Here is a 16,354-nt window from a genome sequence, read left to right on the forward strand (position 1 = left end):
TTAGGTGACCTAAACTGGGATATGCTTAACACCCTGGCCACCCCGTCCTACAATCTAAAATAGATGCCCTTAATCTCTGACAAATTATCAAGGAACCTACCAGGTACAACCCCAAATCCGTAAACATGGGCACCCTCATAGATATCCTGACCAACTTGCCCCCTAAATACACCTCTGCTGTTTTCAACCAGGATCTCAGCGATCACTGCCTCATTGCCTGCGTTCGTTATGGGTCCACAGTCAAACAACCACCCCTCATCACTGTCAAACGCTCCCTAAAACACTTCTGTGAGCAGGCCTTTCTAATCGACCTGGCCCAGGTATCCTGGAAGAATATTGACCTCATCCCGTCAGTAGAGGATGCCTGGTTGTTTTTCAAATATGCCTTCCTCAAAATCTTAAATAAGCATGCCGCTTTCAAAAAATTCAGAACTAAGAACGGATATCGCCCTTGGTTCACTCCAGACTTGACTGCCCTTGACCAGCACAAAAACATCCTGTGGGGCACTGCACTAGCTTCAAATAGTCCCCACGATGTGCAACTTTTCAGGGAAGTCAGGAACCAATATACACAGTCAGTTAGGAAAGCTAAGGCTAGCTATTTCAAGCAGAAATTCGCATCCCGCATCACTAATTCCAATAAGTTGTGGGACACTGTAAAGTCCATGGAGAATAAGAGCAACTCCTCTCAGCTGCCCACTGCACTGAGGCTAAGAAACACTGTCACCACCGACAGTGTTTGGGGCGGCAGGTAGCCTAGTGGTTAGTGTTGGATTAGTAACCGGAAGGTTGCAAGATCGAATCCCCGAGCTGACAAGGTAAAAATCTGTCATTCTGCCCCTGAACAAGGCAGTTAACCCACTGTTCCTAGGCTGTCATTGAAAATAAGAATTTGTTCTTAACTGACTTGCCTAGTTAAATAAAGGTTTAAAAATAATAATAATAATAATAATCAGAGATAATCGAGAATTTCAATAAGCATTCTTTACAGCTGGCCACGCTTTCTACCTGGCTAGCCCAGCCAACAGCTCTGCACCCCCTGCAGCAACTGGCCCAAGCCCCCTTTGCTTCTCCTTCACCCAAATCCAGACAGATGATGTCCTGAAAGAGCTGCAGAATCTGGATCCCTACAAATCAGCTGGTCTTAATAATCTGAACCCTCTCTTCCTAAAATTATCTGCCACCATTGTCTGTTCAACCTCTCTTAAGTATCGTCCGAGATTCCTACATATTGGAAAGCAGCTGCCGTCATCCCCCTCTCAAAGGGGGAGACACTATAGACCCAAACTGTTACAGACCTATATCCATCCTGCCCTGCCTTTCTAAAGTTGTCGAAAGCCAAGTGAACAAACAGATCACCGACCATCTCGAATCCTACCGTACCTTCTTCGCTTTGCAATCCGGTTTCCGAGCTGGTCACGGGTGTACCTCAGCCACGCTCAAGGTCCTAAACGATATCATAACAACCATGGATAAAAAAAACAGTACTGTGCAGCCATCTTCATCGACCTGGCCAAGGCTTTTGACTCTGTCAATCATTCTCAGGCTGACTCTTTTCTCTGTATACATCAATGATGTCGCTCTTGCTGCTGGTAATTCTTTGATCCACCTCTACGCAGACGACACCATACTGTATACGTCTGGCCTTTCTTTGGACACTGTGTTAACAAACCTCCAAACGAGCTTCGATTTCATACAACACTCCTTCCGTGGCCTCCAACTGCTCTTAAAAGGCTAGTAAAACTAAATGCATGCTCTTCAACCGATCGCTACTCGCACCCGCCTAGGATCACTACTCTGGACGGTTCTGACTTAGAATATGTGCACAACTATAAATAACTAGGTGTCTGGCTAGACTGTAAACTCTCCTTCCAGACTCATATTAAGCATCTCCAATCCAACATTAAATCTAGAATCTGTTTCCTATTTCGCAACAAAGCCTCCTTCACTCATGCTGCCAAACATACCCTCGTAAAACTGACTATCCTGCCGATCCTTGACTTCGGCGATGTCATTTACAAAATAGCCTCCAACACTCTACTCAGCAAATTGGATGCAGTCTATCACAGTGCCATCCGTTTTGTCACTAAAGCCCCATATACTACCCACCATTGCGACCTGTGTAATCTCGTTGGCTGGCCCTCGCTACATATTCACCGCCAAACCCACTGGCTCCATGTCATCTATAAGTCTTTGCTAGGTAAAGCCCCGCCTTACCTCAGCTCACTGGTTACCATAGCAGCACCCATATGTAGCACATGCTCCAGCAGGTATATCTCACTGGTCACCCCCTAAGCCAATTTCTCCTTTGGCCGCCTTTCCTTCCAGTTCTCTGCTGCCAATGACTGGAACGAATTGCAAAAATCACTGACTTTGGAGACTTATATCTCCCTCACTAACTTCAAGCATCGGCTCTCAGAGCAGCTTAACAGCTCAGAGCAGCTTATACACAGCCATTCTGTAAATAGCCCATCCAACCTACTACCTACCTCATCCCCATATATGTTTTTTGTTTTTTTCTGCTCTTTTGCACACCAGTATTTCTACTTGCACATCCTCATCTGCACATCTATCCCTCCAGTGTTAATTGCTAAATTGTAAATCTGCACATCTATCCCTCCAGTGTTAATTGCTAAATTGTAATTACTTCGCCACTATGGCCTATTTATTGCCTTACCTCCTTACTTCATTTGCACACACTGTATACAGATGTTCTATTGTGTTATAAACTGTACGTTTGTTTATCCCATGTGTAACTCTTTTGTTGTTTTTGCCACACTGCTTTGCTTTATCTTGGCCAGGTCGCAGTTGTAAATGAGAACTTGTTCTTAACTGGCCTACCTGGATAAATAAAGGTGAAATATATATATACAGTATATATATTGATTTTACTTTTTAAATAAGGTAGATTTGGAAAATCAAAGAGGACCTTGGGGAGGAGTGCCTGAGATCACATGAGGTTTTCCTTCCAGTTGCAGTCTGTTACTGATGCTTTGGGTTGGGTCGTTGTGGTAAAGACGCTGTAAAGATTCTGTTGGAAAGATTCCGTTCATGTTTATTTTACTGTATACAGTAATTGTACTGTATAATTGTACTGTATTGTATTACAGCTATAAGGCCTAAAAGGAAAGCAGAATCATTTATATTGTAGGCCTACACAGTTTAGGAATACACAGGATGTTGCTGTCTGTTCCTCAGGTCAAAGGCTGATATGACATCAGCATTATGTTGTTTGTAGGAATAGGAGGGGGAGAGTTGGGTAGTTCACTGTGTCATATTTTCCCCTGCTTATGCCAAATGCAGGGGCTGTGTTACACGCTTTCTCTCTCGCACTCCCTCACTCTCTCTCTTTCGTCTCTCTTTTTATTTATTTCTCTCTCCGTCTCGCTCTCTCGCACTCCCTCACTCTCTCTCTTTCGTCTCTCTTTTTTTGTTATTTCTCTCTCTGTCTCGCTCTCTCTCACTCCCTCGTCTCTTTATCTCTCTCTCTCTCTTTCTGTCATCTCTTTCTCGCTCGCTCTCTGTTCTCTCTCAAACAAACACTTGGTTAATTTGATTATTTTCCAAACTGCCACGTCTCAGAGTTGTGTGTGTGTTTTGGTCAAGACCCACATACACAGAGGACTGTCTGTGCGTGTGTGTGTGTGTGTGTGTGTGTGTGTGTGTGTGTGTGTGTGTGTGTGTGTGTGTGTGTGTGTGTGTGTGTGTGTGTGTGTGTGTGTGTGTGTGTGTGTGTGTGTGTGTGTGTGTGTGAGAGAGAGAGAGAGAGAGAGAGAGAGAGAGAGAGAGAGAGAGAAGTGTTCAGTGTGGAGAGGGTCAATTAACAACATGGCCATGGAATGGGTTTCCCTGCTGTCCCTCTTTTCTCCCTCTCTCTCAGTATATGACCACTGAGTATATGATATCAGTCAGTGGTGCTGACGACAGTGGGACACTGACTGTGTCTCAGAGTCCTCTCCTCCCCTGCCAGACTGAGTATCCCAGGCTACATGACAGACAGCACCTCTTTTAATCACACAAGGAGCCCAGGAGGCCGGCCTGGTCGGGGCTGGTAGAGGGGGCAGGGCTATGGTATGGTAATGTGCTCAGAGGAAGTGAGCGCAGGGTAGTGGAATGCTGCTGAGATTAGTAGTACTGACTGACTGCCTGGGAGTTCAGCTGGCTGATCAAGACTGTCAGGGCAGCGCTAACCATTAGCTGCTGAATGCCTATCCGGAGATACTGAGGATTATTAGCATCAGGGCCTAACCAGCGGATGAAAACATGCCCCATTTCACAGTGGTACCGGTGGAGGACAGCGCTACGTCCAACTATGACAGCCTGGAAGGAATTAACTGGGTGGACTACAGAGACACAGGACAGGGGAGACACCCTGGACATCTAGACACTGTCAGCTCTGATGGTGAGTCTCTCTCTCTCGCTCTTTCTCAGACAACTGTTCCTCTCAACTCTTTACAAAGTAGAACAACATAGTTGTCTTGTTAACTAAGAACTGCTTGGAAGAACAGACAGACAAGTGTTCCTTAACTCTTTATAAGCAGGTTGTCCTATTTACTAAGAGAACTGTCTAGAAATGTGAAGTTAATGAGATGTTTTCTATAGTGTGTTGTTATGAGTGTGACCTGAGGAGAAGTTGTGGGTATGCTTTACAATACATTGTCCTGGGGGCTGGCTGAGACAGAACAGCCGTTGTATGTTTACCATGGCCATCCTCCAACCTACCTGGCAGATTTCCTTTCCTGGCAGAGAGTTTTCCAGCCTATTTTTGACAGCTCAGAGAATTTTCTGTGAGAGTGTTATCGTGGGATTTCAGAGATTCAGGACAGACTCAGGAAGATTACCCCATCATGAGCCCCCTCATGCCAAATATGTCTGTGGTGACAAAGGGAAAATGTGGCAAGTGTGTGTGTGTGTGGGGGGGGGGGGGGGGTGAGGGGGTAGAGGGGGCGGAGAGGCAGGGGGACCAGCCCTGCTTAGGCCTCAAGTGTTCCATCTGACAAAAGATGGAGCACTCTTTGTGCATAGCGTTTATTTATTTTCACACACAGGGGTTGAGCAGGCTGTTAAACCAGTGAGAAACAGCTTTCTCTCAGTCTATCTCAGCTGTATATCTAGTTCTAGTCCCTCTTTCAGTTTCTCAATTTGCTTCTGTATCAAGTATGGGAAAGTGGATAAACCACTCCTAGGTGGAGAGGAGAGGAGTTTGTAGCCAGGGGGCAGGATTATATGAGACTGCTGATATGCAAGGCTGACATGGGAACCGACCAGGCGTGAGTCTGCTGTATGAGGGAGAGAAAGGAGAGCTTTAATAAAAGGGAGCTGCCTCATAATGAAGCACCCACACAAAACCACAGTCTGGCCGGCCGGGCACACAGACCTACCCCTGCCTGGCCTTCCATCCATTACTGCCAGGGTAATGAATACACCACCATCACAGGCTGGCCGGCCGGGCACACAGACCTACCCCTGCCTGGCCTTCCATCCATTACTGCCAGGGTAATGAATACACCACCATCACAGGCTGGCCAGCCGGGCACACAGACCTACCCCTGCCTGGCCTTCCATCCATTACTGCCAGGGTAATGAATACACCACCATCACAGGCTGGCCGGCCGGGCACACAGACCTACCCCTGCCTGGCCTTCCATCCATTACTGCCAGGGTAATGAATACACTACAATCACAGGCTGGCCAGCCAGGCACACAGACCTACCCCTGCCTGGCCTTCCATCCATTACTGCCAGGGTAATGAATACACCACCATCACAGGCTGGCCAGACAGGCACACAGACCTACCCCTGCCTGGCCTTCCATCCATTACTGCCAGGGTAATGAATACACTACCATCACAGGCTGGCCAGCCAGGTACACAGACCTACCCCTGCCTGGCCTTCCATCCATTACTGCCAGGGTAATGAATACACCACCATCACAGGCTGGCCGGCCGGGCACACAGACCTACCCCTGCCTGGCCTTCCATCCATTACTGCCAGGGTAATGAATACCCTACCATCACAGGCTGGCCGTCCTGGCACACAGACCTACCCCTGCCTGGCCTTCCATCCATTACTGCCAGGGTAATGAATACACTACCAGGCTGGCCAGGGCACACAGACCTACCCCCTGGCCTTCCATCCATTACTGCCAGGGTAATGAATACACTACCATCACAGGCTGGCCAGCCAGGCACACAGACCTACCCCTGCCTGGCCTTCCATCCATTACTGCCAGGGTAATGAATACACCACCATCACAGGCTGGCCAGCCAGGCACACAGACCTACCCCTGCCTGGCCTTCCATCCATTACTGCCAGGGTAATGAATACACTACCATCATAGGCTGGCCAGCCAGGCACACAGACCTACCCCTGCCTGGCCTTCCATCCATTACTGCCAGGGTAATGAATACACTACCATCACAGGCTGGCCAGCCAGGCACACAGACCTACCCCTGCCTGGCCTTCCATCCATTACTCCCAGGGTAATGAATACACTACCATCACAGGCTGGCCAGCCAGGCACACAGACCTACCCCTGCCTGGCCTTCCATCCATTACTGCCAGGATAATGAATGCACCTCCATCACAGAGTTATAGAGGAAGTAGGTGCTCAATGTTCTGGCCTGGGATTAATTACTATTGTTTCCAATATAGTTAATATTGGTTGAGCAGTTTTTTCTCTCCCACGGAGAATGCGTGGGCAGGGAGAATGCGTGGGCAGGGAGAATGCGTGGGCAGGGAGAATGTGTGGGCAGGGAGAATGCGTGGGCAGGGAGAATGCTTGGTCAGGGAGAATGCGTGGGCAGGGAGAATGCGTGGGCAGGGAGAATGCGTGGGCAGGGAGAATGTGTGGGCAGGGAGAATGCGTGGGCAGGGAGAATGCTTGGTCAGGGAGAATGCGTGGGCAGGGAGAATACGTGGGCAGGGAGAATGCGTGGGCAGGGAGAATACGTGGGCAGGGAGAATGCGTGGGCAGGGGGAATGCGTGGGCAGGGAGAATATGTGGGCAGGGAGAATGCGTGGGCAGGGAGAATACGTGGGCAGGGAGAATGCGTGGGCAGGGGGAATGCGTGGGCAGGGAGAATACGTGGGCAGGGAGAATGCGTGGGCAGGGGGAATGTGTGGGCAGGGGGAATGCGTGGGCAGGGGGAATGCGTGGGCAGGGAGAATGCGTGGGCAGGAAGAATGCGTGGGCAGGGGGAATGCGTGGGCAGGGGGAATGCGTGGGCAGGGGGAATGCGTGGGCAGGGGGAATGCGTGGGCAGGGGGAATGCGTGGGCAGGGAGAATGCGTGGGCAGGAAGAATGCGTGGGCAGGGAGAATGCGTGGGCAGGGAGAATGCGTGGGCAGGGGGAATGCGTGGGCAGGGAGAATGCGTGGGCAGGGGGAATGCGTGGGCAGGGAGAATGCGTGTGTGTACGTTTGGGGTGCACTTCTTTGTGACTGTGTCCCTGCATGTGGCAGGGACACATAGTAGTGATACGCTCCACTAGACCACGGGACTCAGGACTGATATCATCATCATAATCTCAAACACCCTGGAATTATGGGACATCTTTGCCTCTATATTCCTGGAATGTATGGAATTCATTCACGGCTTGTTTTGTTGGATTGGATTTTGGCCTGGGAACAAACTGAAATACAAAGTGAAACAAAGCAAATCTGGTGTTCACAATCTAGTGTTCACAGGCAACCTCAATTTAACCCAGTTTGCAAAAACACAGCTGTTATGTGTTATCACTGGCAGTTCATGTTTTGTCCATAAGAGGGGCTCCTGAATGAATAAAACAGCTGATGGCATGAAATGACCTGGAATGGTTCTCCAAGCCTGTTGAGCTCTCTCTTTCTGCACATGCCTGTTTTGAGATTAATGTGAACTCTCCCCTTCTTCTTCCTCTTAATCTCTCTCTCTGTCTTTCTCTCTCAGGCAGTGGGGTTTCCAGAGAGAGAGAGAGAGCTATGTCACCATTTCCCACTGACAGGAAGAATAACATCTAGGAAGTGAGATGGAAACAGATGACTAGGAAGGAGTAAAAATGTATATTATTGTCTTGGGTGGAGTGTTGCGTAAGTGTTTGTAGGAAAAGGAGGAGTTGTTGGTGAGGTGAAGTGAGGGAGGAGATTGTTGAAGTAAAGGAGGCTATCATAGATGGTGTGATGGAGGGAGGAGGTGTGTGGGTCTGGTATGGTTGGGTAAAGAGGGCGGAGGAGAGGAGGGAGACAGCCACAGTCACAGTGCTAACTCTGTTCCAGGCTGATCGCCCTACTCTCTCCAGAGCTGGTCTGGACTGGACTACACACTGTGGCCATTGTGCCAGAGAAGCCTTCCACTAGAGTGGTAGCTAGCTAGGAGTCAGTCAGTTCTAGTCAGTCAGCCAGTCAGTTTATCCACTGTACAATATCTGGCAAGGCTGCATTTGCGCATGATCGAATTAGTTGTGAGAATTTGTGTGTGAAATAGTGTGTTTGAGTAAATGTGTGAGAGAGTGTTTCTGAGTGAATGTCTGCATCAGCATTATCATCATGTCCTACAGTATTGTTGCCTTGCTGTAATCTAATCCACTATTGAAGGAATCTTTAGTTTTGTCTTCTATACAGAAAACAGTTAGCCTCATACTGAACTGTACAGTACAGAACAGAACAATAGATTACGTGAGGGGAGAATCATTGTTTTGCTTCCTGGGTCTTCCCAGCCTGTCTTCAGGACAACAGTGTCCATTCCTGTCATTCTGTCCCACATGCTTCATAGATAGTCTTAACCTCATAGAGATAAACACCCACTCTGCAGACAGCTGATTCTGTGTGTGTGGACTGAGTCATGACCTTTGGGCTCTGGACAGCTGGACTGCTAATTTGAACCCTGAGACCAGTGACAGAAAGAGTCAGTCAGAAGAATGTATCATGAAGGGAAGCTGAAGTGTAAAGGATGGCTTGCAGACCGGTGTCAGTTACTGATTTGTTGTAGAATAAGGATGGCTAGTTGGCTGTGTTGATGAGGGGACTTACCACTATACATTTCTTCTATTCATTCATGTTACAAGACAATGTATTCTCACAACCATTTCTTTCTGTAAACCTGCAGCCAATTTTTTACTTCCCATCACATCAATGCTTCCGTTGACAGAAGTGGTGACTAAGCTCCTGTATTTAGAACTGTTAAACATATGATTTTAGACTGAGAAAACCACATACAAATAATGCCCTATAGAGTGTTCATGGGTGTACTCTGCTCTGCTGTCCCAAGTGGCTTACACATTACCCTGTGTTCCCCATAGGGCTCTGGTCAAAAGTAGTGTACTATTATAGCGATAGGGTACCATTTTAGGACACAACCCCACTAGCTACAGCTACAGTTGTCTCCCTGAGAGGCTATAGCAGAGCACTACTGGTAAGGTAGGGTTAGCTGTATTATTCTACTAGAGCCCCTGGGGTTAGAGCTATGAGAGACATGTAACAACAAACTGGGCTATTTTAAAGTGGGAGTTGGCAGTCCTTTATGTAGGGAATGACTGTATGTTTTCCACAGCCTCTAGCTTGTCCGGTAACAATGAATCCCATCTCTCCTGATTGGGCTGCTAAAGTGTATTAGCTTCTGTTGAAAGACAAACAGTCCTCAAAGACTGTCTCCCAAATGGCATGTTATCCCCTATATAATGAACCCTTTGGGCCCTGATCAAAAGTAGCGCACTATACAAGGAATAGGATGCAATTTGGGACTAACCCTAAGTCTTCAGGAGAGTGTCACTGTATTGTATAATAGCTTGACTTGAGGAATTAACAGAATGCACAAAAACAACACAACTTCCTAACACAACTCTCTGAAGAAAGTCATGACCTGATGTGCAATTATGTTGTATCGTGGACTACAGGAAAACATTAACGGGGCTGTAGTGGAGTGGGTCGAGAGTTTCAAGTTCCTTGGTGTCCACATCACCAACAAACTATCATGGTCCAAACACACCCAGACAGTCGTGAAGATGGCACGACAAAACCTTTTCCCCCGTAGGGGACTGAAAAGATTTGGCATGGGTCCCCAAATCCTCAAAAAGGTTCTACAGCTACACAATCAAGAGCATCCTGAGCCTTTGCATCACCGCTTGTTATGGCAACTGCTCGGCATCTGACCGTAAGGCGCTACAGAGAGTAGTGTAAACGACCCAGTACATCACTGGGGCCAAGCTTCCTGCCATCCAGTACCTATACAATAGGCAGTGTCAGAGGAAAACCCATAAAATTATCAGAGACTCCAGTCACCCAAGTTATAGACTGTTTTCTCTGCTACCACACGGCAAGCGGTACCGGAGCGCCAAGTCTAGGACCAAAAGGCTCCTCAACAGCTTCTACCCCCAAGCCATAAGACTCTGAACAATTAATACAATCACCACCGGACAATTTACATTGACCCCCCCCCCCCTTTTTGTACACTGCTGCTACTCACTGTTTATTATCTATGCATAGTCACTTCACCCCCACCTACATGTACACTGCTGCTACTCACTGTTTATTATCTATGCATAGTCACTTCACCCCTACCTACATGTACACTGCTGCTACTCACTGTTTATTATCTATGCATAGTCACTTCACCCCTACCTACATGTACACTGCTGCTACTCACTGTTTATTATCTATGCATAGTCACTTCACCCCCACCTACATGTACACTGCTGCTACTCACTGTTTATTATCTATCCATAGTCACTTCACCCCTACCTACATGTACACTGCTGCTACTCACTGTTTATTATCTATGCATAGTCACTTCTCCCCCTACCTACATGTACACTGTTTATTATCTGTCTACTCACTGTTTATTATCTATCCATAGTCACTTCACCCCTACCTACATGTACACTGCTGCTACTCACTGTTTATTATCTATGCATAGTCACTTCACCCCTACCTACATGTACACTGCTGCTACTCACTGTTTATTATCTATCCATAGTCACTTCACCCCTACCTACATGTACACTGCTGCTACTCACTGTTTATTATCTATGCATAGTCACTTCACCCCTACCTACATGTACACTGCTGCTACTCACTGTTTATTATCTATGCATAGTCACTTCACCCCTACCTACATGTACACTGCTGCTACTCACTGTTTATTATCTCTGCATAGTCACTTCACCCCTACCTACATGTACACTGCTGCTACTCACTGTTTATTATCTATGCATAGTCACTTCACCCCTACCTACATGTACAAATGACCTCAACTAACCTGTACCCCCGCACACTGACTCTGTACTGGTGCTCCCTGTATATAACCTCATTGTTATTCTTATTGTGTTACTTTTTAGTATTACTTTTTATTTTAGTCTACTTGGTAAATATTTTCTTATCTCTTCTTGAACTGCACTGTTGGTTGAGGGTTTGTCAGTAAGCATTTTATGGTAAAGTCTACACTTGTTGTATTCAGTGCATGTGACAAATAAAGTTTGATTTGATGTGATTTGAAAGAAAGAGTGGCCTATAGCGTACTTGAAAGAGCTACAGAGACTTGATGGTTGTGTTTTGAAATTTATAACCAACCCACTGATAAGTATGTGCAACTTTTAGTTTTAAATTGAATCTCAACTTAATTTCCCCATTAGTGGTAAGGAAACTGTTCATCTGATTAAGTTCATCTGATAAACAATATATCAAACAGAACTGGATCCACAAATTCTTCTTCCTCTTCTTTTCCCCAGTGTCATTCAACACAATCTAACATCTTATCAGTCAGTCATTGTTGTCTGTGTGATTATTAACACTGTCCAGACAGTGACTAAGTAGACACATTTCTAACTATGAAATATGAAGTATATATTCACAATGACTTAGTTGAGCACTTCACCATCCTTTATAAATGTGTAAGGACAAGTCAAATCAAAGTTTATTGGTCACATGCGCCGAATACAGCTGGTGTAGACATTACAGTAAAATGCTTACTTATGAGGCCATTCCCAACCATGCAGAGTTAAAAAGTAAGACAAATATTTTCTAAATAGAAAAGGAAAAGGTAACACAATAAAAACAATAACGAGGCTATATACAAGCAGATCACGGATCAGTTCAAATGAGCTAGACAAGCTAACACCAAGTTATTATACAATACACAGTATTACAGTATCAAATCAAATGTAACTTAACTGCCTACGGCTCTGGTATAGTTGTGTACCCACCTTAGTGTTGGTTGGTACAGTAGCAGGCTAGCAGCATCTCTGTTGTGGACCCTGGTGTCTGTTGAGAGTCTAACCAGTCTTGACAGCTACTGTAGCTAACTGACTAGTGTTCTTACACACACCCAAAATGCTCACTCACATACACACACTCATGTTTAGGTATTCTAGCTCGAGTGCGTTTGAATCTGTGCTTGCATGCACGCGCACACAGTCTTGTTTTTGTGAATTTTCAGGGACTATTTTATTCCCATTCAAAATCCTACTAACTCTTACCCTTAACCTAACCCTTAAGCCTAAAATAGCATTTGAACAATTAATTTTTTATCTTGTTTTCATACCTTGTCAGAACATTCTGGTGAGTTGTCAGGACATTGTGATCCTGATAATGTAGGAAAACATGTACACTTTCTCTCTCACACACACACATTGCCTTTGAACAGCACTAATCAGAATAGCATCTCTGCCAGCTAACCACACGAGGTAGAGCCATAGAGAGGTCTAAGCTGCATGACTTCTCTGCTGCTTAATAAAGTCTTAAATGTTCATTTAAGGAGAAGTTTAGCAAAGAGGCTTTTTCATACCGAATGAGCTAATAGGGTGACAAAGTGTTTTTCATGGATAAGCAGCTTTGGTGATTGCTGACATGTTGAAGTTTTCTTGCTTTCTTTTGCATTATTGGTTATATAAATGGTTAGCCACTGAAAAGTCACAACTACAAAGTCTAGAGCCCAGATTCAACCTTATTAAGAACATTTTTATTCTTAAGTGCAATTTTTCCTTAAGTTATACTGAATGTGTATTCCTCAATAAAGTTATTAGAAATGTTCTCAAATTTCTTCCTAAGAAAAAAAATTATGTTCTTGGATTTCTTCTTGGAAACGTTTTTAGTTCCAAGATACCTCAACCCTTGTCTTAAACTCAGGGCAGTGAGAGATTAGGCTAATGAAAGCAATTGAGCATGTTTAAGTCATTCACAAACTTCATATGAAACTTTCAGTATTGGTTGTTTTCAACCAAAGAACATGTTTTAGAACAGTAATCTCAGTTTGAAATATGCTAGGATGATTGTCATTACTGGCTAGATTGGTTGCCTAGTGGCAATCATCTTAAGAAGGTTGTTAAGAAGTTTGCAAGAAGATATTTGAGAAGCCTGTAAGAAAAAAATGAAATCTTAAGATTGTTTTTTTTTTCTTTAAGAAGCTTCTTAAGTTTTTGTGTTAGAAGTGTTCTGTGAATCTGGGTCCAGACCATCTATTCGGTACTTTTGATGCTGCTGCTCACTGTGCCTTTCTTAGAGATGAGAAGATTCTGATCGTTGTCTGAGACCGGCAAGGTCGCAAGTCACCAACTGTGTTGGGTGTGGACACTGGTTCTGTGTCAGTCAGACTCTAGTCTAGGGTATAGTTCTGTGTCAGTCAGACTCTAGTCTAGGGTATAGTTCTGTGTCAATCAGACTCTAGTCTAGGGTATAGTTCTGTGTCAGTCAGACTAGTCTAGGGTATAGTTCTGTGTCAGTCAGACTAGTCTAGGGTATAGTTCTGTGTCAGTCAGACTCTAGTCTAGGGTATAGTTCTGTGTAAGTCAGACTCTAGTCTAAGGTATAGTTCTGTGTCAGTCAGACTCTAGTCTAGGGTATAGTTCTGTGTCAGTCAGAACCTAGTCTAGGGTATAGTTCTGTGTCAGTAAGACTCTAGTCTAGGGTATAGTTCTGTGTCAGTCAGGGTATAGTTCTGTGTCAGGCAGACTCTAGTCTGGTGTATAGTTCTGTGTCAGTCAGACTCTAGTCTAGGGTATAGTTCTGTGTCAGTCAGACTCTAGTCTAGGGTATAGTTCTGTGTCAGTCAGACTCTAGTCTAGGGTATAGTTATGTGTCAGTCAGAGTCTAGTCCAGGGTATAGTTCTGTGTCAGTCAGACTCTAGTCCAGGGTATAGTTCTGTGTCAGTCAGACTCTAGTCTAGGGTATAGTTCTGTGTCAGTCAGACTCTAGTCTAGGTTATAGTTCTGTATCAGTCAGACTCTAGTCTAGGGTATAGTTCTGTGTCAGTCAGAACCTAGTCTAGGGTATAGTTCTGTGTCAGTAAGACTCTAGTCTAGGGTATAGTTCTGTGTCAGTCAGGGTATAGTTCTGTGTCAGGCAGACTCTAGTCTGGTGTATAGTTCTGTGTCAGTCAGACTCTAGTCTAGGGTATAGTTCTGTGTCAGTCAGACTCTAGTCTAGGGTATAGTTCTGTGTCAGTCAGACTCTAGTCTAGGGTATAGTTATGTGTCAGTCAGAGTCTAGTCCAGGGTATAGTTCTGTGTCAGTCAGACTCTAGTCCAGGGTATAGTTCTGTGTCAGTCAGACTCTAGTCTAGGGTATAGTTCTGTGTCAGTCAGACTCTAGTCTAGGTTATAGTTCTGTATCAGTCAGACTCTAGTCTAGGGTATAGTTCTGTGTCAGTCAGACTAGTCAGACTTTTGTCTTAGTGGTTGTTTTTACGGTGGCACACAGCAGCACTGATAATAGGCCTTTACACAAAAAGACAACCTCAATTGGTGCCCCACCCTAGTGCTTACTAGACCATTTGGACTTGCCTTTTCCTGTTTCCTTTGTTTGAATGGGACCACATTGAAAATACGGCAACCAAATGTGTGGTGGTTTTACTGGTGTGTTTAAAGCTTAATATCAATCTGCAAATATAGTATTTGTTAATACCTTGGCTAATAGTCTCTGCTTTGCATTAAATGTAAAAAGACAAAGAAAGAAGCTGATGGAACTAGAAACAGAGTAAAGAATGATATTATCTTCCAAAATTCATTCTGCAGATGTACGTTGGCCTGTAACTTCACTACACCAGTGATATGTTGACACTTCCATTAATAGGCCTAGTTCAAAGACCTCTTCAGTCAAGCACATATGAAACAACTTCATTATATGTCTGGATAGCTTTGGAAACTTGGGTAGTCATGTTATTTCTCCATGTAAAAAGCTAAAGTGAGTGCTGCCAGTAATGTGCTGACTTGTCTTAATAGTAAAAAGGCGTTCAGACAGAGGTGACTGTTCAGTACAGCAGGAGGAGGCGGGAAGCTCGGCAGGGTTGGCAGTCTGTCTCATTTTGTTGGCAGTCGTTTGATCTTGTGGCTCAGAGGCATTTTTGTGGAGGCACCGTTTGTTCGTTGACGTGTTGGGACCTGTCGTTGTAAATCCCTGTGTGCTGTTCTTTTCAGCGCAGTGGAACTCAGGGCTCTCTGTGAGTCGTTCATAACAGTTCTGTTCATCTTTAATCTGTTTTAATTAGACATCAAACGTCAGGTCAGGAGAACCCCCTCCGGACCATTCAACTTTACAAACGGCACCCCGTCCCCATACCCTCCATCCTTTTAATAAGACCGACATGGGGAGGGTGTTGTGGTAGAGAGAGCGACATTTGGAAACATATAAGCGAACAGTACAGACAGAGATAAAGGATTATATGTTGTTTTACAAGTTCAGCATCCTTCGGTCATTATTTAGAACTGACACTATGATGGCATGCACATGCACATTGCAATGTAAACACAAACACAGTGACATCCTTCCTGTTTTACAATGTTCTCACATGGCACTAGCAGCAAACTGACACTAGAGGACAGTATTTGAATTGATCTGGTCTCTTTCCCTGACCATTTTCAATTACATCATACTAGTGAGTGAGTGTTAGGTCTTTACACACTCATTCCCATCTAATCTCAGAAATGGTACAAGGAGTTGACTCCCTCATCATTAGTGATTAAGTGGGACATTTTTTCTAAATGTTTCACAGCATATCATTTTGAGTTGCCATTATGCGTTGTTAGCATAATGACAAGCCCATCATGGCCCATAGTAAATATCAATGTGCTGTACGTAGCTGTGAAATACTTTAAGATCTTCATATGCTTACTGTGTGTTTGCTCTGGCCTCTGCTCTACAACCCACAGTGTATATGTATTTGTGCCTGCGTGCTTGCTTGTGTGTACTCGCTCCTGTGAGTGCACTCCCCCTCCGGTGTGTGTGTGTGTGTGTGTGTGTGTGTGTGTGTGTGTGTGTGTGTGTGTGTGTGTGTGTGTGTGTGTGTGTGTGTGTGTGTGTGTGTGTGTGTGTGTGTGTGTAGCCTCACGCTGTGTGTTCTGGACCAAGCCCCTCAGTGAGTGACAGTTTGCCCTGTGTGACAGTGTGTTCT

General features: G+C 45.2%; 1 protein-coding gene across 1 annotated transcript in view; it reads left to right on the plus strand.

The window, feature by feature from the left end:
• Nucleotides 1-4,038: 4,038 nt before the first annotated feature.
• The window catches only part of LOC115113775 (solute carrier family 12 member 4-like), a 49,717-nt gene continuing 37,401 nt past the window's right edge, over nt 4,039-16,354 (plus strand). Inside the window, exon 1 of the mRNA XM_065013197.1 lies at nt 4,039-4,402. Coding sequence (XP_064869269.1) covers nt 4,264-4,402 — 139 coding nt within the window. The 5' untranslated portion in view covers nt 4,039-4,263. The remainder of the gene's footprint in view (nt 4,403-16,354) is intronic.

Source organism: Oncorhynchus nerka, linkage group LG28 (assembly GCF_034236695.1).
Source record: "Oncorhynchus nerka isolate Pitt River linkage group LG28, Oner_Uvic_2.0, whole genome shotgun sequence".
Lineage (NCBI taxonomy): Eukaryota > Metazoa > Chordata > Actinopteri > Salmoniformes > Salmonidae > Oncorhynchus > Oncorhynchus nerka.